This window comes from Arachis hypogaea, chromosome 18, assembly GCF_003086295.3.
Source record: "Arachis hypogaea cultivar Tifrunner chromosome 18, arahy.Tifrunner.gnm2.J5K5, whole genome shotgun sequence".
NCBI classification, from domain to species: domain Eukaryota; kingdom Viridiplantae; phylum Streptophyta; class Magnoliopsida; order Fabales; family Fabaceae; genus Arachis; species Arachis hypogaea.
This window is the reverse complement of record NC_092053.1, coordinates 20,251,130-20,278,011: the sequence shown is the minus strand read 5'-3', so window position 1 is coordinate 20,278,011 and position 26,882 is coordinate 20,251,130. Positions and strand designations below refer to the sequence as shown.

The following is a 26,882-nucleotide window of genomic DNA, read 5'->3' as shown; positions in this document are numbered from 1 at the left end:
ATGTACACGAGTAAAACTGAGCCTTCACCAAGAACTAATCCGAGTTCAAACTGGCCTGGTTTGGGTTACATTTCGAAAAATGAGGCTGCTTTCAAGAAACCACCATTTTACAACAAAACCTCGTTTTCGAAAGGTAAAAATGTTCAAAAAAATTCTGGTGAAAATGCTTTTGTAAAGAGGAATAACTTCAATAAAAATCAGTTTGTCAAAAGAAATGCATCTCCTCCAAAAACCAAAAAATTTCAACACTTTAATCATTTCAAGCATTATAACTCACCTCAATTTCAGTGACACACATCAGAAAATCATTGTGTCAATTGCAAGAAATTTGGTCACTCATATGCACAATGCTTCATTGAAAAGAGAGTTGTAGGAAACAAAATGTATGATGTTGTTTGTGATTTCAATGCACTTGGGCAACCAAGATGGATTAACTTCAAAGGATCCAAATTAATTTGGATACCTAAGGCTACTTGAAACTCATCATGCAGATTTGCCTAGCATCCAAGAACAAAAAGGACATGTGGTACATGGATAGTGGATGTTCAAGGCACATGACTGGAAGGTCAACCTACTTCATCAAACTAAATAAGTATGATGGAGGTTTTGTGACCTTTGGAGATGATGATAAAGGTAAAATCATTGCTGTTGGAAAAGTAGGTAATGAGCAATCTACTTTCATTGATGATGTACTTTTGGTATGTGGTTTAAAGCACAATCTTTTGAGTATAAGTCAGCTGTGTGATTTAGGATATTTAGTTGTTTTCAAAAGGCTTGAATGATGTGTTGTTAATGAAAAGACAAATGAAGTGATATTTGTTGCCAAGCATTTCAATAATATGTATGGACTTACTCTTGATGAACTAAAGGATCAAAATGTAGTTTGTCTTCACTCTAAAGAATCTGAAAAGTAGTTATGGCACAAGAGATTGGGCCATGCAAGTATGTTTCAAATAAACAAACTTGTAAAGAAAGAATTAGTAAGAGGCCTTCCTTTGATAAAGTTTGACAAAGACATCACTTGTGATGCTTGCCAAATGGGAAAACAAACAAAAAGTTCTTTTAAACCAAAGGAAGACATCTCTACTAAAAGACCACTTGAGTTGTTACACATTGATTTATTTGGTCCAACAAGAACTCAAAGCCTAGGTGGTAAACATTATGGTTTAGTGATTGTGGATGAATATACTAGGTTTGGTTGGGTTTTATTTCTTGCACACAAGAATGAAGCCTTTTCGGTTTTTGAACCTTTTTGCAAGAAAATTCAAAATGAAAAGGATTTGAAAATCTCTTCTATAAGAAGTGATCATGGAACTGAATTTGAAAATAATTTGTTTGAATCTTTTTGTGAGGAATTTGGAATATCTTACAACTTCTCTTGTCCAAGAACACCACAACAAAATGGTGTTATGGAAAGAAGAAATAGAAGCATACAAGAGATGACAAGAGCTATGCTTTGTGAGAGTAATGTTCCAAAATTCCTTTGGGCTGAAGCGGTCAACACAGCTTGCCACATTTTAAATAGAACAATCATAAGAAAATTTTTGAAGAAAACCCCTTATGAACTTTGGAAAGGCTACCCACCAAACTTAGACTACTTACACATCTTTGGATGCAAATGTTTTGTTTTAAATAACGAAGAAAATTTGAGAAAATTTGATCCAAAGGCTTATGAGTGTTTGTTTGTAGGATATTCCACAACTAGTAAAGCATATAGGGTTTATCATCAAGATGCTAGAATTATTGAGGAGTCTATACATGTTATATTCTGTGATACTAACTTGGTACAAAGCATTTTAGAAGATTGTGATGTAGGAAATCAAGCTCAAAAGGAAGTTGAAACTGTGCAAAATCAAGAGAAAGGACATTCTGGTCAAACTGAACCAGAAACTGCAACTATTGAAAATTTGAGAGATAATTCTATTTTGTCTCATGAATCTGAAGGAAACCTTGAAGCCAGCAACACCCAGAATCCTTTGGTGACTGAATCTGCCTCCAAGTCCACCAGACCTTGTGAATTGAGGTTCTTGAAGAACTATCCCGAGGAATTTGTCATTGGGGACGTTTCTCATGGAGTGCAAACAAGGTCTTCCACTAGAAAGGCAAATGAAGGATCAAACATTGCCCTTCTTTCACAAATAGAGCCTCAAAATGTCAAGAAAGCCCTTAGTGACCCTTCTTGGGTTAAAGCTATGGAGGATGAGCTTCTTGAGTTTGAAAAGAACCAAGTATGGACTTTGGTTCCAAGGCTGAGTGGAAAGAAAGTGACCGGCACCAAGTGGATTTTTCGGAACAAGTTGGGAGAAGATGGTAGCATTGCAAGAAACAAGGCAAGGCTAGTGGCACAAGGATATGACCAAGAAGAAGGAATAGACTTTGATGAATCCTTTGCCCCTGTTGTCCGAATGAAAGCCATAAGACTTCTCTTAGCTTATGCTGCACATTGTGGTTTTAAATCATATCAACTGGATGTGAAATGTGCATTTTTGAATGGAGTGATAGATAGAGAAGTGTATGTGGAGCAGCCTCTTGGTTTTGAAAATAAAGAGCATTTTGATCATGTTTTCAAATTATCTTAAGTTCTCTATGGTTTAAGACAAGCTCCTAGAGCTTGGTATGAGAGAGTTAGCTCTTTTCTTTTGAAAAATGGTTTTCAAAGAGGCACCACTGACACAACTCTATTTATCAAGAACTCTAATGTTTCTTTTATTCTAGTCCAAATATATGTTGATGACATTATTTTTGGATCAGCCAATGAATCCCTTTGTTCTGAATTTGGAAAACTCATGACAAGTGAATTTGACATGAGTATGATGGGTGAACTTAATTTCTTCCTTGGGCTGCAAATTAAACAAACTGGAAAAGATATTTTCATTCATCAAGAAAAGTATGCCAAGGAATTAGTTAAGAAATTTGGTATGGAAAATGCCAAACCCATGGGAACTCCCATGCATCCTAGTTCTAAATTAGATAAGGGAGAAACTGAGAAATATGTTGATGAGACTAGGTATAGAGGAATGATTGGTTCTCTTATGTACTTAACTTCCTCTAGGCCTGATATTGTGCAAAGTGTTGGATTGTGTTCTAGGTTCCAATCCAAACCTAAAGAGTCACATCTTTCTGCAGTTAAAAGGATCATTAGATATATTCATGGCACATCCAATTTTGGTCTTTGGTATCCTAAGATTGATGATTCTTCTATAATTGGTTATTGTGATGCAGATTTTGCTGGTGATAGAGTTGATAGAAGGAGTACTTCAGGCCTATGTTGCTTCCTTGAAAAGTCATTGAATGTTTGGTCAAGTAAAAAGCAACCAACAGTGGCTGAGTATATTGCTGCTTCTTCTTGTTGTTCTCAGCTTTTATGGTTAAAAACACAGCTTGTTGATTACAAATTAAATGCTGAAAATATTCCCTTGATGTGTGATAATATGAGTGCCATTAATATTTCTAAAAATCCAGTTTTGCACTCTAGGACTAAGCATATTGAAGTAAAATTTCACTCAATAAGAGAACATGTCCAAAAGGGGGATATTAATATTCAATTTGTTAAATCAGAAGAATAATTAGCAGATATTTTCACAAAATCATTAGCTGAGGACAGATTCTGCATGCTTAGGACTTGTCTAGGAATTTTGAGTTATGATTCTTTATTTGAAAAATGCTGATGTGTTTGCTGGAGCTTTTTGTCTCATGAACAGGTATGAGACAATTCTGGGCAGAAGAAGAGCGTTCCCCCTTAATCAATGTGATCTGGGCTTATTTCAAGTGCAAAATGATTTGGGCCAACCTCAAAAACCAGAACTAGAGTGGTCCAATGTGTTTCCATTAAATCCAACTATCCCTGGGTCCATATATGAATGTCACAATTTTTGTTATGGTTATCATTTTTTTTGGGCTGTGTGATTAAAATATCTTTTGAAAGGATTTTAATTTTTATCCAAAAGGATTTTCAGTTTGATTTATTTTTTTTTGGTTGTATTTCAAAAATTAAAATTAATTTCCAGTTTTATTTTAAAATCAAATAAAATCTTTCTTTTATGAGGTCATGTCTTTTCAAGTCTTTTCAAATGGTGATGCAGTTGCATGGTTTTGGAAATCTACTTTTGGGTACGGTTACCAACACTCCCTCTCTTCCCTCCATAACTTCTCCTCAAACTCTTCAGTTTCTTCCCACTCTCTTTTCTGCTCCTCTTCCCTCAAAAGCCTAAATATCACTAAATGAGGAAGAAAACCTTTGCTAAAAGGCCTCCTCATGAAAAAATCTTCAAGTCTCTCACAAAGCCCTCAACCCGCTCTCACGACCGAACCTTCACTCCATCTCCTTCTCCTCCTACCTCTCCTCCTCGGTGTGATCCCATGGCAAGAACCAAAAATCCTTCTAGGGTTACTCCTTCCGCCAAGAAGACACCACAGACGAAAGAACCTCCATCCAAGCCGGGGTCATCGAAACTGAGTTCATCAAAGGGGAAGCGACCAGCCACACCTGAACCTCTACCTGAGTCCACACAACCAAAGTCTAGGTCTGTTCCATCACGTTCTCAAAGAGGTAAAACTCGAGTTCCTCTTAAGTCAGTTAAAGAACCAGACATTGGCCCTTTTGATCACAAAGCTCACTTTTTGACTTCTCATTCGAACTATAATCCTTATAGATTCAAATCTGCCATGAACAATGATTTTTATGAGGGGGTTATCCAGTATCGTACCCTATGTCCTTCTTTTCTCGCTGATTTTCCATCTTTGAAAAGAAAAGATTTTCCATTTGTTGATAACTTGATTTTTCTGGACTGGAATCACCTTTTTGACATCAAAAAGCCTGTTTATCCCTTGTTGGTCAAAGAATTTTATGCAAACATGACTTATCATGAAGGCACTGCTCACTCATATGTAAAGGGTCGAGACATAGTTTTAAATAATGAAACTATCAGTGATGCTTTGAAGTATACTGATGTTGGGCCTTGTGCTTACACTTCGGTTAAGTGGGATGAAGGTGTTGGAATTTCTTATCATGATGCATTGGCACACATCTGTGAACATGTTTCTTTAATTGATGGCATTACACCCACTCACAAAGCCCTAAGATATGAGCGTGCTCAATTGCACCGAATGGTCAACCACATTATTCTGCCTCAAAGCGGCTCATATCAAAGGATTTCCTACACTGATACTCTTGTTTTATATGCCCTTCTCACCAAAACTGAAATTTCATTTGCATACTTGATGGTTAGATATATGTTTGATTCTGTTAGGAGTGAAAAGGACAAAGCACTTCCTTATGGCATGTTTCTAACTTGCATATTTGAGTATTTTGGTGTTGACTTGACCAATGAGAACTATGAAAATAGACATTCATACCTAAAGGGGTGGTTCAGTGAAACAGAACAAAGGACCCACTAGATATGAAAGAGTTATCCTAGATGATGAAGATGATGATTTTATCGCTGAGGATTCTCCTGGTCCTTCCACTGAGGGTACTTCCATCTCCGCTGGGAAGAAATCTACTTTGCTGAATGTGGTCAAGGATGTCGCTCAAGAGTTTGTTTCCTAATCAAATCACTTGATTGAAATGAGCAAAGAGCAAAGGAAGCTGGCTAGCAAGCATGAGAACTTCCTGAAGAAATCAAGGGATAGGGTGGCTGTGCTCATGACCTTCATTGATAACCTTCAAAATGATGAAAACATTGCCACTGATGTTGAAGAGGAAGCTGCTTCGGAGGGAAATGTTTCTGATGCCTAGGATTTGCCTCATGGAAACTGCTGCTGCTGCTCTCTTTTTGTCTCACAATTTCTGTTTCTTTAGCTACTTTTGAATTGTTTCATTTTGGATGACTGTAATAACTCTAGATACTGCTGCACCTTTGGTAGTTTAGTCAGTAATTTGCACTGTGAACTAACTCTTTTCTGCAGGATTCAAGACTTTATTTTTTGTTGTCCATGCTTATTGTCCGCCCTTGATGACAAAAGGGGGAGTAATAGCAATAGGATATTAGGTACTAGGAATCTTTTGGCATGCTGTAGCTACTAGTACTTCTTTTGTGAATTTTTGTCCAATTGCTGCATTAAAAAACTTGATTTCACATGCTAAATCCTTTTGCTGATGACATTAGCTTGATGTTGGGGTGATTATGTGATGTTGCTTATTTGATACCCTTTAGCCACTAAAAATGTGTATAGCTCTTTATTGTGCTTTCTTTAAGTGTAATATAAAACAGGAACAAAGAAAAAAGCATAAATCAAGGGGGAGCAAATATTGAAAAGGAAAGGGGGAGCAACATAAAAGCAAATGACAATTAAAGGGAGTTTCTAAACCTTACTCAAATTCATTTCCTTTTGATTATTGCTTAAATCATGTTTGTCATCAAGGGGGAGATTGTTGAGTTAAGAAATTAACTAAATTAATTAGTGATGACAAATATTATTTTTGGTAAATAAATAATTAGTATGGATTAATTATAAATTTCATATTACTAATTATTTATTATGTGTTGCAGGCCATAATTCAATTCAAGCAGCCCAAATTGGAATAAAATAAAACAACAAAGCTGAGGGCTAGTAATTCAAGCGAAGCCCAAAGGAAACAAAGCCAAAGAAATCAAAACGGGCTGCTTAATGGAAATCCAATCCAAGCCCGTATCCATCCCACAAAGCTTCTCTTGTAAGATTGAAGTCTTCACTCTTTCAATGTGCAACGTTCACCTCTGTGAGTTGGTCAGAGTTTCAGAAAAGTAAGAAAGAGAAAGAGAGAGAGCTTCTTCCCTAAGCAAATCATCAAAGAAGCAAGAGAGAGAAGGATTAAGCTTGAAACACAGAAGTCTAATCAGAAAATCCAAGCCAAATCAAGCTTAGGTTAAAGGTAACACATCTCCTCTTGCATGCATCAGATCTTCTTCTCTTCTTCCCAATACTCTGCTCTATCCAAAAATGGCATTCAAGGAAAAGTTGTTCTCTGTCCTATTCTGCTGTACATCTACGGTCACAAGTGATACTTGGGGACCAAGTAGTTTCTCAATGGCTAAGATCAAGTTGACCATGAGAAGATCTCTATGGTTACTGCTTTATGGCTTTCGGTCAAGATGAAGAAGTCAGAAGCAAAGTTTCTACTCTAAGGTTTAATGAGAAAAAGTGATTCTGTGGGTTGGTGAAGCTCAAGGCTCAAGGTGTTGACCTTGGAAGAAGAACCCAGCAATATGCAAGGAGATAAAAGAGGTTTGCTGTTCATTCAGAAACCAAGGAGAGAAAACCAGAGTTTGAGAGTTGTGTTCTGAAAAGAAGTTCCTCTACTTGGATAATGCTTTCTTTCAAAGAAACATTCGGCCAATACTAAAGAACTCAAGCTGAGGTTTGCGAATCTGATTTTACACATAGCAAAGAGGCTGCTGATGAAGTCAATCTCCTTCATGTTTTACTGATTGTAATGTACTTTTCTAAGTTTATCTTTCTATAATTTCTTGAGAGAAAAGGCATTGTGAGAAAGCTTAAGAAAAAGCCATGAGTGGAAAAAGGCTTAGAGATACACTTGAGAGAAAAGCCTAGAATTATTCTCTGATTTCTTTAGGTTGGTTAAGTGTCTTGTATCTTGTACCTGTAAGGTATTCCTTCCTTAGTTGGGTTAGCACTAAGAGTGATTAGTTAGGTGTTAGCATAGCCAATGTCAAGTTAGGTTAGAACTTGAGAGTGAAAGGATTGGGTCAATCCTGTGAAATTGGTGTATGTAATACTGTTAACTATAGTGAAATTCTTCCATAGTTGTGGAGGAGACTGGATGTAGGTTGCATAGCACAAGGCAACCGAACCAGGATACATGCTAGTGTTAGCTTTTCTCTTCTCTGCTGAGTTCTGTTTTCTGATATTCATGAGACAAAAATAAATTGTCTCATAAATTTCCGCTGCTGAGTTCAAACAGAACCTGAATTGAAAGTTAGTTTTAAAAGGGTAATAAAAGCAACTTAAAAGGAAGGCATAGATTCAAGTATTCAACCCCCTTTCTCTAAGCCTACCACAACCTTCAGAAGTGATATATAGACGACAAAGACATTATATAACTTATTACTACAATTACACAAAGAAATAAAAAAAATTAATGAATACCATTACACAATTATCTAATACATATGTTTAGCAAATTAAAAAGAAAATATGGTCATCAATCAAATTCTAGTTGTGCAAAAAGTTAGCAAGAATGGAGAGGGAGAAAGAGAAAGAGGTATGAAATTATGTGAGAAGAGATAAAGAAAATGTGTGAATTGAATGTTGATTTATATAGTAAATATAAGAATGAGTGATGATGAGTATGAAAGGAAAAGAGAATGAATTAAACTTATACCTATTAAAAAGAATTAACATTAATATTAAAAGTTATAGTGTAACTTACACAAAAATAAAGAGTAAAAGAATATGAAAAGTTAAGGTTTAAAAAGAATCTTATAACATTATAGAAAGATGGGTTATTATAATGAGATAAAAGTAACATGAGAATTCTATGGCATAATGCAAATATAGAAGATTATACCACCTAAGAAAAAAAAAATTTTATGTAGCAACATAGAATGAAATCAAATGTCTAAGAATGATTGTGAAACTACTTTGTGCTCTCTTTTAATATATTATTATAATAAATAATACAAAAATTCAATTGAAGTTTATTCACCTGATTTATATAATTTTTTTATTTTTATTTTTTAAATAGTTAGTTTTTATTATTTTTTTAAGTTATATTTAAATACTATAGTACAATAATAAAACTATTAGATAAAATATAAGTATGAATATTATTAATATTTTGATAACTAAAAACGATATTTAATTTTTTAATTTTATTTTTCATGAATTACAACAATATGACAATATTATTACAAATAAATGATATTTAAAAATGTAAATTGTTGAAAGGGAAAAAAGTGATTTATAGACGACAAAAATAATATATAACCCATAAATACAATTACATAGAGAAATAGAAAAACTAACAAATACAATCGCATAATCACCTAATACATATGTTTAGCAAATTAAAAAAATAAAAAAATTACGGTCTTCAACCAAATTCTAGTTATATAAAAAATTAGCAAGAATTGAAAGGAAGACGGAGAAAAAGAAAGAGGTATGAAATTATGTACGAAAAGGTAAAGAAAATATGTGAAGTGAATGTTGATTTATATAATAAGTATAAGAATGAGTGATGAGTATAAAAGAAAAAAAAGAATTAGTTTTTAGTTAAACTTATACTTATTAAAAAGAATTAACATTAGCATTGAAACAATAGTGTAACTTATATAAAAATAAAAGATAAGAGAATATAAAAAGTTAAGGTTAAAAAAGAGTCCTATAACATTATATAAAGATAGGTTATTATGAGGAGATAAAAATACATTAAGAATCATATGACATAACGTAAAGATAGAAGATTGCACTTAAATTGTGTGAATTAGCTAGGTAAGCTAACGTGACATAATATTAAAAAGTTAGAACAATACATCTAAAGACTACTTTAAACTCTGTTTTAATATATTACTAATAAATAGAAATAATTCTACATTCAAGTGAAGATAAATTACTTATAATTTCACCACATATATATATATATATAAAAGCATATTATAATAGATATTATTATTCTATTATGAACATATATATCTTATGTAAAATAAATGTTACTTCTTGTAACGGTCTTTACAATAATTAATAAGACGGTCTATGCTACTAAAACCTCTTTTTAATAATATTAATATCCTCTTTACCATTGAATTCATATTTTGTAACAATTTTTGCAATAATTAACAAAATTAATCCTATAACTAAAATCTTTTTTTAGTAATGTTAATTGTGTTTAAAATTATTTAATTCATATTTTTTAAAACATATAATTTACATATATATAGACGCTAGAAGCAATATTTAAAGTTATAATAATAATAACAAATGTTGAAAAATATTGGTATTTCTCAAGAGAGTGACGGTAAAGTGGATGAGTTATAAAATTAATAATGTAAAGCATTGTATGTTAAAAAATACTTAAAATAAGAGAACGAACAAAATTTATATAAAATTACTAGCAAAGATACTTCAAAAATAATTCACATTGAAAAAAATAACATTAGAAGTAGTAATCGATAATTAAACTGAATTAAGTAATCACCCAATGTTATTTTATTTTATTTTAATATTTATATTTCAATTCTATTCAATAAAAATATAATTTATTTGTACTTATTAAAATAGCTTTTTTTTTTAAAGATAGAACTTGTAATTTATTGGATAAAAAAGATCAAATACAATAAACAACATATTTTAGCAATTGAGAATTTTTTAAATAAAAAGAGATGACAATACTCAAAGAAAATGAAATAGAAACTAAATCAATTAAAAAATCAAATTAAAGGTGTGGTTGCGGTGGAATGCAATGGATTCGGAACTTGTGTCGCCATCTTCATTTCATGGATAAAATTTTTCCAGACTCCTTCCGTTTCTGGTCAAAGATAAAGGAATTTCGTGACAGCCATATTTTTTTAAAGGAGGTAGACAAGCTCGTCCTTCCTTCTCTTGAATTATGGTTAGTGTTTCAGCTTCTCTACCATTTGACACTATCCTACCATGCTTGAAGGTTAGCATCTCTTGGAATCAAACTAGCAAATTGAGACATGTTCTAGACTGCCATAGATTCCGAACAAAAAACCATCGAGTGAAGTGCCGATTCTGGTTCTGTTGAACATCTTGGACAGTGAGCGTTAATATTGGGGATTCTTGCATACACCTTTTCTAGTGCTGTTATTTTTTTATGAACCAATCTCCATATAAAATTGCAAACTTTCAGCTATCCTATATATTCCAAATACTTTGTCACAACTCTTTCGTTTGAAATCGAGGGTTCAAAGTGTCAATGAAAAGGTGGTAGAATTGGTTTGAAATCGGGGGTTCAAAGTGTCAATGAAAAGGTGGTAGAATTGGTATGCTATCGAGTAACCTGACTTCACTGTAATTACAAATTAAATTTATGAAATTAACTTGGATTAATTAAGAGGTTAGTTTACTTATTTGTTTAAATAAATATCAGAAGTTTAAATTCTGTCTTGTACATTTGTAATTTATTGGACAGCAACAAACTCTTAAATGGATCTTAAATCTACGGTAAATTAGTCCTTAACTTGTTGAATTAAGAGATAGTGTAGAAATTAAAAAAAAAAACAATTTATGAATGACTTGATAATTTTATATAAAGGTAAACCATAAAATTATCTTCATACTAATAAAAGTATTTTCAAATTTTGATAACCACAGAGATATCCTCAAATAATTTTAAAATGTGTCAAAAATATTCAACTGCGTTTATAAACCTGCTCGGTTAATGAAAAAAGGTGACGTAACTCACTTGCCAATGTTTGAATCTCACCCACATAGAAAGTTCTATTTATCACATCATTCTTTTTTATTAACTAGAACGTTTCAGTTTACAAATGTATATTTTTGTCACATTTTTAAATAATTTGATGACATTTTTATCAACAACAAAATTTAGAGACTTTTTTTTTAAGTGACAAAATAATTCGAGTGCATTTTGGTGATTTACCAATGTATAAAACTTAAAAATTTATGAACTATTCACTCAATTTAATACTACTTGTAGACTCTTTTATATTATAATAGATAATATATAGTGTTAGAAAGGTAAGAAAGTGCAGTAAAAAAAATGTGTGTATTTAAATTATGTGAGAATGACACAATATACAAAGGTATTTATTGATGGTAAAAGAATCGAAATAATAAAAAATGAAATATCATATAATAAATATTCTGAAATGCTAAATAATTCAAATGAATGCTAATTGATCTTAATATATTCTAACACCTTCCCTCAAACTCAAGTGGCAACTTCAATTTGAAACTTATTTAAAACAGCAAAATAAGAAAAGACTGCAGAAATTGATGGAACGGGCAAAGACGAATGAAACCTGCCAGAACGGAACACATATGGAACTGATAAAAGGAAGCGCAAACAGAACTATCGGAAGAAAGTGCAAACGAAATTGTTGGAAGGCAACACAGATAGAACTGACAGAAGGAAGCGCAGATGGAAATACCATAAGAGTGACGAACTGCCGAAAAGATGGCGAACTGTCAGAAAGATGACGAACAACTAGAGAAATGCCGAAAAAGTGACAAACTGTCGGAAAGATGGTGAACTACCAGAAAACTAACAAATAAGTGACAAACTGCAGAGAGATGGCAAACTGCCAAAAGATGACAAACTGTCAAAACTCAAAAGGTGATGAAAAATATCTAATTTCTCCATGAGAATAGGTAAATATCCCACAAAGATGAAAAATATCAAGATCGGAGCAAAAATCGTAAAAATAGAGAGTAAAATCGAAAATATATTACCAAAAAACTTTAAGCGGAGTCCATACATAAATGCCACGTTAATTGACACATCATTTGCCACGTCAGTAGTGTGCTAACACGTGACATTATCAAATTGGAAGAGAATATCACATTAATGTGCTGATTTATCTTTAGGTAACGTAAGCAAACACGGATGAGGAGAGGAGGCATTGATCTGGACCATTGATCTAGTATTAAAAATAGACTGTCCAGATTGAATCTGAAAAACAATGAAGGGGAAGATGGTGGCAGTGGACATGGAGAGATCGAGAACTCGAGACGCATGTCGGCTCTTACAGCAGCAAGATTTGGTATTTGACTCGTTAGACCTGGAGAGAATATGTAAATCATTAATGAGTCAGGAGAGAAAGCATCAAAGTAGTGACGAAAGAAAAAGAAAAATAATACGGAAGAAAAGTGTAAAAAAATATGGTGATTTTATTCGAAGAAAAATCATTTATTCTTTTTGAAAATACTATGATTTTAATACTATGTTAAAAAAATAAAAAAGACAGTCAAAAAATTTGTGTATATTCAAATTGTGTAAAAATGACATATACAAAAGTATTTGTAAGTGTAAAAAAATTCAAATAACAAAGTATAATATCATATAATAAATATTCAGACATATTTTTTGGTCTTTTATGATATTTTTTAGTTTTGCAGATTAAGGATTAATCTGTTGTAAATCAGAACTCCATTTAAAAGTTTGCTGTTGACCAATGAATTATTACATACACAACACAAATTTAAACCCTTAATACTTATTTAAACAAACTAATAAACTAATTATTAAACCAATTCAATTTAATTATATTCAAATATACTAAATAATTTGAATAAATACTAAATGATCTTAATATTTTATAAGAGGCAGGTCTACCAAAATATATAAATAATAAATAGATACTCTTCCGTTGCATTATCCTCGCTTAATGCTAAACCCAGCAGACATGTGTAAACGCCCTCTCAGTGTGGTCAACTCTATTTCCGTGCCAGCTGGGTGTCCACCTTTTGGGGAATCTCAAGCTCGTGGCCACCTCACGTAGCTACGGTAGAACCCGCCTTATTCAGTCCTACAAAATTTTACCCATTTCTAAGAAAACATGTTTTTATGTTTAAACACTGACCACGTAGAATCAGTTCCTTACCATTCTTTTTTGTATTTTAGTAGAAACACGTTGTTCCCCATCCAAAAAGCATGCAAAAGTTGAAGATTCTATGGTCTTGGTCCTTTCTATTCTCACTTATGTTAAGAACCTCCACCTCGCTGAACAATATAACCTCTATTCAATCCCTCAGCGATGGAGAGACATTGATTTCACATGAAGGAATCTTTGAACTAGGTTTCTTCAGTCCTGGAAACTCAAAGGGCCGATATGTTGGTATCTGGTACCACAATATGTCCCCTTTAACAGTTGTGTGGGTTGCCAACAGAGAAACTGCACTCAATGATACCTCTGGAGTTTTAAAAGTAACCCATCAAGGACTTGTTCTCCTTGTTAATGGCACCAGCAACAGCACTGTGTGGTCTTCCACCATGTCAGGGAAAGCGGAGAATCCGGTTGCACAGCTCCTGGTCTCAGGAAATCTTGTTGTCAAAGATGGCCATAATGGGGAGCACTTCTTGTGGCAGAGTTTTGATTTTCTTGGTGATACACTCTTGCCAGGATCAAAGATAGGTTGGGATCCAGTGACGGGGCTAGAGAGAACTTTAACATCTTCGAGAAGTGCTGATGATCCTGGCCATGGAGACTTCAAATTTAGAATAGACCCCAGAGGCATTCCACAAGCTGTTCTAACAAATGGAACTGTCATAATGGTCAGAGTGGGACCCTGGAATGGACTTGTGTTTTCAGGAGCTACAATTTATTTGCGCTATACTAAAATACTGCCAACTGATCATGATTTCCGTGAAAAGGAGCTAATTTGTAAGCTCCAACCTTTAGATACCTATAGTGTTATTAGAAGTGTGGTGACCCCTTGGGGCGGTGTACAGCTTCTACATTGGTCAAGATAAACCAGTAGCTGGGAGACAGTTCTTTCTTTACCAGAAGGCGAATGTGACAAGTATGCGCACTGCGGTGTAAATTCTGTTTGTAGAGGCACTCCGGCTCCAATCTGCACATGCCTAGAAGGATTTGTTCCAAAATACGCAAGAAAATGGAAGGACTTATATTGGTCTGATGGCTGTGTTAGGATCACTCCATTAAGTTGCAGCAAAGATGGTTTCAAGAAGCACTCAGGTGTGGTGTTACCTGACACATCTACCTCTTGGCATAACATGTAGTAACCGACAAGAAAAAAAAAAAAAAAAAAAAAAAAAAAAAAAAAAAAAAAAGAAAAGGGGGAGAGCACGTGGAGGGCACATGCCCCCACTTAAACATTTATTTTCTCTTCTCCGTGCCCCCCCCCTCCTTCGACACTCCCCTTCTTTCTTTCATTTCTTCTTTTTATTTCTTCCTAACAACAACACTAAAAATCCTCTTTCTCTTTCCTTCTCAACTACAATTCCTCATCTCTTCTCCTTGCATCAACCACCCTATATCATCAAACTCACCTTTATCATCTTGCTTTCTTTTCTTCTCTATTCTACCTCTTTTATTCAAAATCTTATTTTCTCAAAACCTCCAAATCATGTGATTTCAACTTAATGAGTGAAGGAACCATTCAATCCTTGAGTTCCAATTATTATTGAGACTTTAAGGTAACTCTTTGACTCAATAATTAGCCATATTTCCAATTCTTGTCATCTCTATATTTATGGGTATGTATAAATCCGAATTAGGGTTATTAGGGTTAGAAAATTTGAGACTTTTGTTAAGGTGAGCAAGATTATGTTAATTGACAATATTAGTAGCTCACAAATATTATTATTGTCCTATTTCTAGAGTTGTAGAATTTTTGGACATCAATTGGTAGCTCGTTGACGCGCTCAGAGTTGCTTCCGGTTCTTTGGAATCAAGTTGTGAGTGGATATTATATCTATAATTGTTTTTTTAAATATATTATTACCAATATTTTGTTGAATCATTAATTTTAGAGTTTGAAAATATTTTACTATTGTGATTTTTGAATTTTTGAAATAAATAATGATTCGTAAAACTCACAATTTTATAAAAATACACACGAGACGATATTTATATATTTTGTAAAGCATACACGTTTTTTTTTATTTGACTTTATTAAATTTTAATTAAATTTTAGTATGCATTCTTATATATATTTTGACTTAATATGAAAATTTAGTAATATGTTATAATTATTAGAGATTTGTTATAAATGATTTGGTTTGGATTGGTTTGGGAGACTCTGACTAGAAAACCGTAGTTAACGGCGGTTATGACGTTAACTTAGATGCATCTAACTCAGACCTCAGCTAGCAGGGGCGTTGCTAGCCCAACGTGTAGGCCACACGTTGGATCTGTTATACCGTACGGGCACACTAGAGGAAAGGGCTACCCTTAGAGGTGGAGCCGCCCTAGATGTGTAATATTCGATTTGATTTGACTTCTGAAATGAGAACTCCCATTTCAGTTCATTCTGCTTACTTATTTATCTATTTATTTGCATAGTTACTTAATATGGATTCCTCATCTCTGAAAAGAAGTATAAATTTTCATGGTAAAACTTGTATTGTCTCGTGTGGGTTATAGATATAATGTTTGCTCACTGAGTTGCAAAACTCACCCTATTATATTCTCATGTTTTTCAGATACGGGAGTCATTCCAGGTTCCATTCCACCTGCTCCTCAGTAGATCATAGTCATTTTGGTGAGCCCTTCTTCTTTCCAAGGGCTAAGTATTATGTAATGGAACCTTTGCTCAAAATTTAGATTATGTCAATGCTCCATATGTCACAGGCAGGATCCTCGTGTGGGTTATGCTATTTTGAATCTCGAACTGTTTATATAGTAATTATAAGTTAGTTATGTAAGACTTATGGATTTAACTATATACTCTAGTTATCAACTTGATATATATATATGATGCGTATTTTGGATATATGTGGTTATGGATGTAGTTGGAATGTGCTGTTGTTGTTGTCTATGGAAATAGATGTTTATTATTGATACAGGGAATTAATATTCATGTTGGTAAGGTCCTAGAAACAGAGGAGATTCTATCCGTTTTTCTGAAATTTTGGTCGTTTGGCTTGCTGAGGGACTTGTCCCTTGAGCGCCAGTCATGGCCAGGTTCGGGCCATGACAAAGTGGTATCAGAGCCTTAGGTTTTCCTGTGTAATATGGAGCAAGTGTCCTTTAGTAAGATCGCAATTGTGCAAATGGAAGCCGGCCCATTTTCACAAAGTGTGATGTTACTAGAGGCCTATAGGAAGTCATCCTCAATCTTTTGATCTCATAATTCTTTCTGTCTGTCCTATTGTCTTTGAACTGCATATACATATGTCGTTGGTGATCCAATCGCTTTACTTACTCAATAGGTGGAAGATGCCACCTAAGAAAAGACGTGGTGGAGCTGTTAATGCTCCTGATACTGCTGAATCTAATAGGGCAGCTTCTCCGCCACTTGGAGCACTTTGACAAAGGCCAAGGAGCCAAAGGATAGCTGATAGGCGCGAAGGAGAGAACCCCGCAGTAAGAGAGGCTCAACCGGACTTAGCGACTGAATTAAGGGGAATGAATCAAACCCTTAATGCGGTATTACAGGCCCTAACAAATCAAAATAGGGGCGGAGCAGGTATTCCTAGTATGCCAATTCCTCAGCCTCATAGAGTTCATCAATTGTTTGGGGATCAAGAGCCACCAATTGAGAAGTATTTAAAGTTGAATTCGTCCACTTTCAATGGAGATTCATTGGATGAAGATCCACAACAATACCTAGAGGACGCAAAGAAAGCTATTCGAGCTCTCAAGTGCACCAAGGAATGGGCTGTTGAGTTAGTATCCTACAACTTGCGTGGTTCGGCAAGATATTGGTATGAGTCTCTTCTTGAGAGCAAAGAAGCAACCGGACTTCCTCCTCCTTCTTGGGAAGAGTTCACTGAAGAGTTTCTCGCTCGATTTTATCCAGCTAACAAGCAAGCAGAAGATGCAATTGCCTTTGAAAGATTAAGGCAAGAAAACATGACAGTGACTGAGTATGCTAAGGAGTTTACTAGACTTTCTAAGAGTGCTCCGTACTTGGTGAATTCAGAAGAGATGAAAGTTCGTCGTTTCGTTCGTGGATTGGCAGAACCTATGTTCACTACTCTTATGCCTGAAGTCGGACGCATGTCTTTTAAGGATGTCCTAAACTCTGCTTATGGAATTGAAGCTGGGATAGCAGAGAGAAATGCTTTTAAGGATGTTGGTAAGAAGCCTAAGATGAAGGGACAATTTTCTGGTGGAGCTAGTTCAGGAGGATTTCAGTCTCATCATGGTCAGACTAATCAGCAAGGTTATTCGGGGTATCGAGCTCGTCCTCAAACATCTTTCGGTGGGGTTGCTTCTTCTGGATCTGTTCCTATGAGTGTTTCAAGTCCAAGACCTTTTGTTGGGGGCACCCCTCAATCTAGCGGACATGGTTCTAATCAGACAAGACCAACTAAATCTTACTGCCAGCAGTGTGGGATCTACCATTCCGGTATATGTTTCAAGGCTACTGGTGCATGTTTTGGTTGTGGTCAATCTGGTCATCTTAGGAGGGATTGTCCAAATCCTAGAGGAGGCTTTGCTCCAAGTATTGCACGTCCTACAACACCAATGCCATCATCTTCAGCTATGTCTATTGAAAATTCTTCTGGTCCTAGTGGCAGAGGAGCAGGTGGCAGGGGTCAGACTTATAACAGAGGAGGGAGCCAAAGAGGAAGAGGTCAGGCACGTGTGTATGCTTTAACACGTCAAGATGCTCAAGCTTCTATTGCTGTGGTGGCAGGTACTTTACAAGTTTGTTCTTTAGATGCGTGAGTGTTATTTGATACGGGTTCTCATTATTCATATGTATCTCCACATCTTGCATCTCATTTCGATAAACACCCTGAACTGTTATCCCACCCATTTCATGTTGGCACTCCACTTGGAGTCTCCACGGTGGTCCGATTCGTGTTTCGATTTTGTATTGTTAGAATTAATACGGTTGAAACCTTAGCTGATTTGATCCTTTTAGAACCAATGGAAGATATTGATGTCATCTTAGGCATGGATTGGTTAGCAGCTTGTCATACTGATGTGGGCTGTTACTCCAAAACTGTGAAGTTTGACATACCGGGTATCTCACATTTTGTTTTTAGGGTGATGACTGTCCCACTTTAGCTAGCATCATCTCATCTATGAGTGCTATGCAATTGATGGATAAGGGGAACCAAGGATTTCTGGCAGTTGTTAGAGATGTTGATGCCGAAGTGCCTAGTCTTGATCAGGTTCCTATAGTTAGAGAATTTCCTGACGTGTTCCCTAATGAGCTACCAAGGATGCCACCTGACCGCGAAGTTGAGTTTTCCATAGAATTAGCTCCGGGAGTCCAACTTGTGTCCATTCCTCCCTATCGTATGGCTCCAACTGAGTTACGAGAATTGAAAGTTCAATTGGAAGATATGCTAGAGAAAGGATTCATTCGTCCTAGCACTTCTCCGTGGGGAGCTCCTGTTCTATTCGTAAAGAAGAAGGATGGAACGATGCGACTATGTGTAGATTATCGTCAGCTCAATAAGATAACTGTTCGCAACAAGTATCCATTGCCAAGGATTGATGATTTGTTTGATCAACTTCAAGGAGCTACCTGTTTCTCAAAGATCGACTTGCGTTCAGGGTACCATCAATTGAAGATAAAAGAGGAAGACATTCCGAAAACTGCTTTTCGTACTCGCTATGGCCACTATGAGTTCTTAGTAATGTCCTTTGGTCTGACGAATGCGCCTGCAGCTTTCATGGACTTAATGAATCGAGTCTTCAAACCTTTCTTAGATCGCTTTGTTATCGTCTTCATCGATGATATCTTCGTGTATTCGAAAAATGATACAGAGCATGAGTATCATTTGAGGATTGTGTTACAAACCTTAAGGGATCACAAGCTTTATGCTAAGTTTTCTAAATGTGAGTTTTGGCTTGATCAAGTGACATTTTTGGGGCATGTGGTATCAAAAGATGGAATCATGGTGGATCCAAAGAAAGTAGAAGCCGTTCAGAAGTGGCCAAGGCCTACTACAGTGACGGAAATTCGTAGCTTTCTAGGATTGGTCGGTTACTATCGGCGATTCATCAAGAACTTCTCCAGAATTTCGGCACCATTAACCAAGTTAACTCAGAAAAATGTGAAGTTTCAATGGTCAGAAGCTTGTGAGGAAAGTTTCCAGACACTTAAGACTTGTCTAACCTCAGCACCAGTTCTTGTTTTACCTTCTGGGTCTGGGAGATTCTCAGTCTTTTGTGACGCATCTCGGATAGGACTGGGTTGTGTATTGATGCAGCATGGCCGCGTTATTGCCTATGCCTCACGACAACTCAAGAAGCATGAGCAGAATTATCCAACTCATGACCTGGAAATGGCAGCAGTCATTTTTGCTTTGAAGATTTGGAGACACTACCTTTATGGTGAGACCTGTGAGATCTATACGGATCACAAGAGTTTGAAGTATATATTTCAACAGAAGGATTTAAATTTGAGACAACGGAGGTGGATGGAGTTGCTAAAAGATTACGATTGTACTATTTTGTATCATCCTGGAAAGGCAAATGTTGTAGCAGATGCCCTCAGTAGAAAATCTATGGGTAGCTTGGCCCATATCACTCTTGCAAGGAGACCAATTGTTGAAGAAGTCCATCAATTGGAGGCCGGTGGAATTCAATTTGACATTGGAGAATCAGGAGTTTTCTTAGCACATGTTCGAGCCCAATCTTCCCTAATAGAACAGATCAAGGCTGCACAACGTGATGACCCGAAACTAAGAAAGCTTATAGAAGATGTTCGCAATGGGAGAAACTCAAAATTTTCTCTTGATCAAGATGTCTTGCGTTGTGGTCAACGCTTATGTGTGCCAGATAACCACGACTTGAAGAAAGCTATTTTGGAGGAGGCTCACAATTCTAAGTATACCGTTCATCCGGGCTCCAATAAGATGTATCAAGATTTGAAACAATTGTTTTGGTGGGAAGGCATGAAAAAAGACATAGGGATTTTTGTTTCTCATTGCTTAACTTGCCAACAGGTTAAAGCTGAACATCAAAGACCTGCTGGGTTATTGCAACAAATTGAGATACCTGAATGGAAGTGGGAAAGGATTACGATGGATTTTGTAACAGGTTTACCTCGTAGCTTTAAAGGTTTTGATTCAATTTGGGTAATTGTGGATAGAATGACAAAGTCAGCTCACTTTCTTCCGGTAAAAACAACTTTTAGTACAGCTCGATATGCTCAACTTTATGTTGATGAGATAGTTAAGCTACATGGAATTCCAGTGTCCATTATTTCAGATCGCGGGCCCCAGTTTACCTCTCATTTTTGGAAATCTTTTCAAAAAGCGTTAGGAACTCGTCTGGATCTTAGCACAGCTTTTCACCCTCAAACCGATGGACAATCAGAGAGGACGATCCAGATATTGGAAGACATGTTAAGGTGTTGTGTTCTAGATTTTGGTGGAAATTGGGACAGCTATCTACCTTTGATCGAGTTCTCTTATAATAATAGTTATCAAGCCAGCATTCAAATGGCACCTTTTGAGGCTCTTTATGGGAGAAGATGCAGGTCACCTGTTGGGTGGTTTGAGGTTGGTGAGGTTAAGCTTTTGGGGCCAAATTTGGTACAAGATGCAGTTGAGAAGGTTCGCATAATAAGAGAACGTTTATTAGCAGCTCAGAGTAGGCAGAAGGCCTATGTTGATAACAGAAGGCGTAACTTAGAGTTTTCAGTGGGTGATCAGGTATTTCTTAGAGTGTCGCCTATGAAGGGAGTGATGAGGTTTGGGAAAAGAGGCAAGCTTAGTCCTCGATACATTGGTCCATTTGAGATACTGGACAGAATAGGTGCAGTTGCTTACCGCTTGGCATTGCCGCCTGAGTTGTCTATGATTCATCCAGTCTTTCACGTATCAATGTTGCGCGAATACCTTCCTGACTCATCTCATGTGCTTGCACCACAAGCCATAGAGCTGAAGGAAGATTTATCATTTGAAGAGGAACCGGTGGCTATAGTTGATCGCCAAGTAAAGAAACTACGTTCTAAAGAGATAGCGTCTGTGAAGGTTGTTTGGAAGAATCATTCGGTAGAAGAAGCAACTTGGGAAGTAGAGGACGCTATGCGCGACAAATATCCGTATTTGTTTGAGTCCGAAGGTAACTATCACACTTATCACCGTATATAAATTCAAAATTCGGGGACCGAATTTTCTAAGGGGGAGAGAATGTAGTAACCGACAAGAAAAAAAAAAAAAAAGAAAAGGGGGGAGAGCACGTGGGGGGCACATGCCCCCACTTAAACATTTATTTTCTCTTCTCCGTGCCCCCCTCCTTCGACACTCCCCTTCTTTCTTTCATTTCTTCTTTTTATTTCTTCCTAACAACAACACTAAAAATCCTCTTTCTCTTTCCTTCTCAACTACAATTCCTCATCTCTTCTCCTTGCATCAACCACCCTATATCATCAAACTCACCTTTATCATCTTGCTTTCTTTTCTTCTCTACTCTACCTCTTTTATTCAAAATCTTATTTTCTCAAAACCTCCAAATCATGTGATTTCAACTTAATGAGTGAAGGAACCATTCAATCCTTGAGTTCCAATTATTATTGAGACTTTAAGGTAACTCTTTGACTCAATAATTAGCCATATTCCCAATTCTTGTCATCTCTATATTTATGGGTATGTATAAATCCGAATTAGGGTTATTAGGGTTAGAAAATTTGGGGCTTTTGTTAAGGTGAGCAAGATTATGTTAATTGACAATATTAGTAGCTCACAAATATTATTATTGTCCTATTTCTAGAGTTGTAGAATTTTTGGACATCAATTGGTAGCTCGTTGACGCGCTCAGAGTTGCTTCCGGTTCTTTGGAATCAAGTTGTGAGTGGATATTATATCTATAATTGTTTTTTTAAATATATTATTACCAATATTTTGTTGAATCATTAATTTTAGAGTTTGAAAATATTTTACTATTGTGATTTTTGAATTTTTGAAATAAATAATGATTCGTGAAACTCACAATTTTATAAAAATACACACGAGACGATATTTATATATTTTGTAAAGCATACACGTTTTTTTTTATTTGACTTTATTAAATTTTAATTAGATTTTAGTATGCATTCTTATATATATTTTGACTTAATATGAAAATTTAGTAATATGTTATAATTATTAGAGATTTATTATAAATGATTTGGTTTGGATTGGTTTGGGAGACTCTGACTAGAAAACCGTAGTTAACGGCGGTTATGACGTTAACTTAGATGCATCTAACTCAGACCTCAGCTAGCAGGGGCGTTGCTAGCCCAACGTGTAGGCCACACGTTGGATCTGTTATACCGTACGGACACACTAGAGGAAAGGGCTACCCTTAGAGGTGGAGCCGCCCTAGATGTGTAATATTCGATTTGATTTGACTTCTGGAATGAGAACTCCCATTTCAGTTCATTCTGCTTACTTATTTATCTATTTATTTGCATAGTTACTTAATATGGATTCCTCATCTCTGAAAAGAAGTATAAATTTTCATGGTAAAACTTGTATTGTCTCGTGTGAGTTATAGATATAATGTTTGCTCATTGAGTTGCAAAACTCACCCTATTATATTCTCATATTTTTCAGATACGGGAGTCATTCCAGGTTCCATTCCACCTGCTCCTCAGTAGATCATAGTCATTTTGGTGAGCCATTCTTCTTTTCAAGGGCTAAGTATTATGTAATGGAACCTTTGCTCAAAATTTAGATTATGTCAATGCTCCATATGTCACAGGCAGGATCCTCGTGTGGGTTATGCTATTTTGAATCTCGAACTGTTTATATAGTAATTATAAGTTAGTTATGTAAGACTTATGGATTTAACTATATACTCTATTTATCAACTTGATATATATATATGATGCGTATTTTGGATATATGTGGTTATGGATGTAGTTGGAATGTGCTGTTGTTGTTGTCTATGGAAATAGATGTTTATTATTGATACAGGGAATTAATATTCATGTTGGTAAGGTCCTAGAAACAGAGGAGATTCTGTCCGTTTTTCTGAAATTTTGGTCGTTTGACTTGCTGAGGGACTTGTCCCTTGAGCGCCAGTCATGGCCAGGTTCGGGCCATGACATAACATGACCATGAACCTGCAGGAATGTGAGGACTTGTGTAGGAAAAATTGTTCTTGTACGGCATATTCCAATTTGGATGTCCGTGGTGGAGGAAGTGGTTGCATACTTTGGTTTCATGATTTGATTGACATGAGACAAGGAGGACAAGACCTTTATATTCGACTACCTATGACAGAGCTAGGTACCCCTTTAAGGAAAATCATTTTTTTTAATATGTTCATTTTGTCTCACTTATTGATTTATTATTTACTACATTGTATTTTCACAATACATCAGTGTAATGAAAGATTGAAAGAACCATGCTCTTGAACCTTGATACCTCAGGTGATGAGTCAAACAAGAAAAAGCTTGTAGGCATGATTGTTGGCAACATTTTGTTCTTTATGAGCATGATGTTGGACTGGTTCTATGTCTATGGAGAAAGATACTTGAGGAGCCAGGTGAGTTCCGGATATTTAGTATGTGACTACTCCTATCTACACTAATATTTGGGAGAACTACGAGTTTGCAGTCCCGTCAGTCTTATCATCTTTTGCTTGATGAATCTTTATTCTTTTTCAAACTCAACAAATCAATCCAATGTGTTTTTCAACTCCACAGTTGATTAATAAATCAACATGAATTCTAGACATTCTGATAAATAGCTATTTGCTAATCATTCTCATATTGATAGAAATATTTTGGTGGAAGCAATGGGCTCACAAAAGGGAAAAAGATGACATGGATCTGCCAATATTTGATTTATCAACCGTAGTTTATGCCACTAATTACTTCTCTAGTGACAACAAATTGGGAGAAGGTGGATTTGGATCGGTATACAAGGTAATTGATTTGAATAATTTCGCCATGTTATTATTCTCCGTGTTGTCCTAACATTTGTTATCAGGGTGCACTTGAAAATGGGACAGAGATTGCAGTCAAGAGGCTTTCCATTGACTCTGAACAAGGACTGGATGAACTTAAAAATGAAGTTCAGTTAATTGCAAAACTTCAGCATCGCAATCTTGTAAAGCTTCTTGGTTGCTGCATTCAGCCAAACGAAAAACTCTTGATTTATGAGCTCGTGCCCAATAGGAGTTTGGACACTTTTATTTTTGGTTCATGCCTTAACCATCTTGAATTATTGTTCTCTTTCACATTTATCATTGATTAGATCTCATGTTAACTTTGAATATTATCAACATGGCAGATGATTCTAGAAGAAAATTATTAGATTGGGCGAAGCGCTTTCAAATTATAGGCGGGACAGCTCGAGGACTAGTTTATTTACATCAGGATTCTAGGCTAAGAGTTATTCACAGAGATCTAAAAGCTAGCAATATCCTTCTTGATAAAGACATGAACGCGAAAATATCAGACTTTGGTCTTGCTAGGACATTTGCCGGAGATCAATCTGAGGCCACAACAAAAAGAGTGATGGGAACTTAGTTAGTAGGCTAAAATATTGTTTACTAGTTCAAGTTGCAACATTTTTTCCATCGGAATTCTTATGTGATGCACTAAATGCAATGCAGTGGCTATATTTCTCCTGAGTATGCAGTGCACGGATCCTTCTCAACGAAATCTGATGTGTTCGCCTTTGGCGTAATTGTGCTTGAGATAGTCAGTGGGAAGAAGAACAGAGAGTTTTGCGTCCCTCACCAACGTCTCTACCTTCTTGGACATGTAAGTAATACCATAGAATAAGGATAAAGTTTCACACTTCACAGTAATTCGCATAATAATAATTTTGACTCTTTAAGGCATGGGAGCTCTGGAATGAGGAGAGGCCTTTGGAGCTAGTGGATGAATCAGTGCGCGATTCGGTCATTGAAGTTGAAGCATTGAGATGCATACAGATAGGGCTTTTATGTGTTCAAGGGAGACCAGAAGATAGGCCTAACATGTCATCTGTAGTTCGTATGCTGGAAGATGATAAACCGTTGCCTGAGCCGAGGCTGCCGGCGTTTTACTCGCACCATGAAGAATCTCTGGGAAGAGATGATGAAGTTTCAGCAAATGAGGTTACCGTTTCATCGTTAGGGGCAAGATAGTGATTAGATCTTACATTTTTAATGCTATAGGGCTAAGTGGCAGCTTGTTTTGATTTTCCAGTTTCACTTTTATTCCTGGTCAAATGAGAATTTGTGTGTGATCAGTGTATAAAGTTTTTATTTTCGTATTGATTCACATATAGCGTAGTCTTTGGTGCTTTGTATATAAATTTCTCTACAAGAGAGGAAGCAGTTAGAGCTTTGTCGTAACAGAATTGCCAGCGTGGCAGTCATTCTAACTAACTTAGGAGTGGAGTCATAACTCATAACAATATTCAACTGCATGCTAGTTGTGCTAATAACGGTTGATATGATGAGTGTTCTTCACTCTCCAAGGCTTCTAAAGAGATAAATGAGGAATCGAAGATCTCCTCAGTCTGAGCAATGAGTTTGTGGAACTGCTTGATCTCCGGAATGTTCACGAACTGTTTAATGAATTGATTCAGAGAGCTTCCGAAATATCATTTCAAGATGTGTTTTATTCCTTTCGTATAGACTTGTTCCACGCAGAGAAAAGGCCTTGGAAGACCAAATAATGGCTGACATCATTCGCCTCAACGGCTCTGCTTCCACGGTTTTCAACTTTGCATCAATATTTTGAATTTTTTATACCGATACTTTGGCATCCACATGTTAGCAGTATAATATTTGAGCAGCCATCGTGCTATATTTTTAATGATAATTATTAATTAATATTGGAACTTTATATCTTAAGCAACGGTGTTGTGCTTATCTTATGGAATGTTAAATTGAAGGTCAAGATCAACGGCGACAACTGGTAAGGATGAATTTTATAAAAAGCATGCATGTTAGCTTAATTAAGGTTTCTGCTAAGAATGTTACTAAATATATATAAACTAATGCTCTCAAATCTAGTACTATCGCAAATATAATACGTTATGCTTCCGTAGCTGAATGCTATAATAAAAAAGTTAAGAAGACAAAAGAAAGATAAGTTTGTCTGTTTGCCCGAAAAGGTCGTTTCTGATTTAAATGATCACATGGTTATAATTCAGACTGTACCATACTAACATCTGATAAGTGAAAAGTGCAATGGAAGAAAAAAATAACTGTTGATTAATCATTGGGGAGTCAGCATCAGTTTGCTAGAATCGGATAAAAATACAGTAAAAAATAATTAAATGGCAACTATAGAAATTTAGTTGGATAATCACTTGAAAACTGATGTTTTCTTTGACTATAAGAAGATAAGTGATGTGTGACTCATCATATGTC

At 35.7% G+C, this 26,882-nt stretch overlaps 2 protein-coding genes across 3 annotated transcripts; both read left to right on the top strand.

Annotated features, from left to right (window-relative positions):
- Positions 1-13,624: 13,624 nt before the first annotated feature.
- LOC112769726 (G-type lectin S-receptor-like serine/threonine-protein kinase At4g27290) lies at positions 13,625-16,919 on the top strand. The gene is made up of 2 exons (XM_025814202.2): positions 13,625-14,385; positions 16,820-16,919. The coding sequence occupies exons 1-2, from the start codon at positions 13,625-13,627 to the stop codon at positions 16,917-16,919; spliced, it is 861 nt and encodes a 286-aa protein (XP_025669987.2).
- Positions 16,920-23,116: 6,197 nt separating this feature from the next.
- Positions 23,117-26,352, top strand: LOC112769041 (G-type lectin S-receptor-like serine/threonine-protein kinase At4g27290). Of its 2 annotated transcripts, none has more exons than XM_025813438.3 (7): positions 23,117-23,794; positions 23,890-24,053; positions 24,287-24,435; positions 24,500-24,710; positions 24,803-25,040; positions 25,128-25,278; positions 25,356-26,352. In XM_025813438.3, the coding sequence occupies exons 3-7, from the start codon at positions 24,334-24,336 to the stop codon at positions 25,644-25,646; spliced, it is 993 nt and encodes a 330-aa protein (XP_025669223.1). In that variant the 5' UTR covers positions 23,117-23,794; positions 23,890-24,053; positions 24,287-24,333; the 3' UTR covers positions 25,647-26,352. The 2 variants fall into 2 exon arrangements, with proteins under 2 accessions (XP_025669223.1, XP_029150667.1); XM_029294834.2 differs by having other exon boundaries at positions 23,629-23,794; positions 23,938-24,053.
- Positions 26,353-26,882: the final 530 nt, after the last annotated feature.

Bases quoted from the DNA above. Each gene is read 5' to 3' on its own strand.
- LOC112769041 (XM_025813438.3), top strand. From the start codon at position 24,334: ATGGATCTGCCAATATTTGATTTATCAACCGTAGTTTATGCCACTAAT. The intron at 24,436-24,499 runs GTAATTGATTTG...ATTTGTTATCAG, and splicing joins GATTTGGATCGGTATACAAG to GGTGCACTTGAAAATGGGAC. The intron at 25,279-25,355 runs GTAAGTAATACC...TGACTCTTTAAG, and splicing joins GTCTCTACCTTCTTGGACAT to GCATGGGAGCTCTGGAATGA.
- LOC112769726 (XM_025814202.2), top strand. From the start codon at position 13,625: ATGTTAAGAACCTCCACCTCGCTGAACAATATAACCTCTATTCAATCC. The intron at 14,386-16,819 runs GTCAAGATAAAC...CTTACTCAATAG, and splicing joins GGTGTACAGCTTCTACATTG to GTGGAAGATGCCACCTAAGA.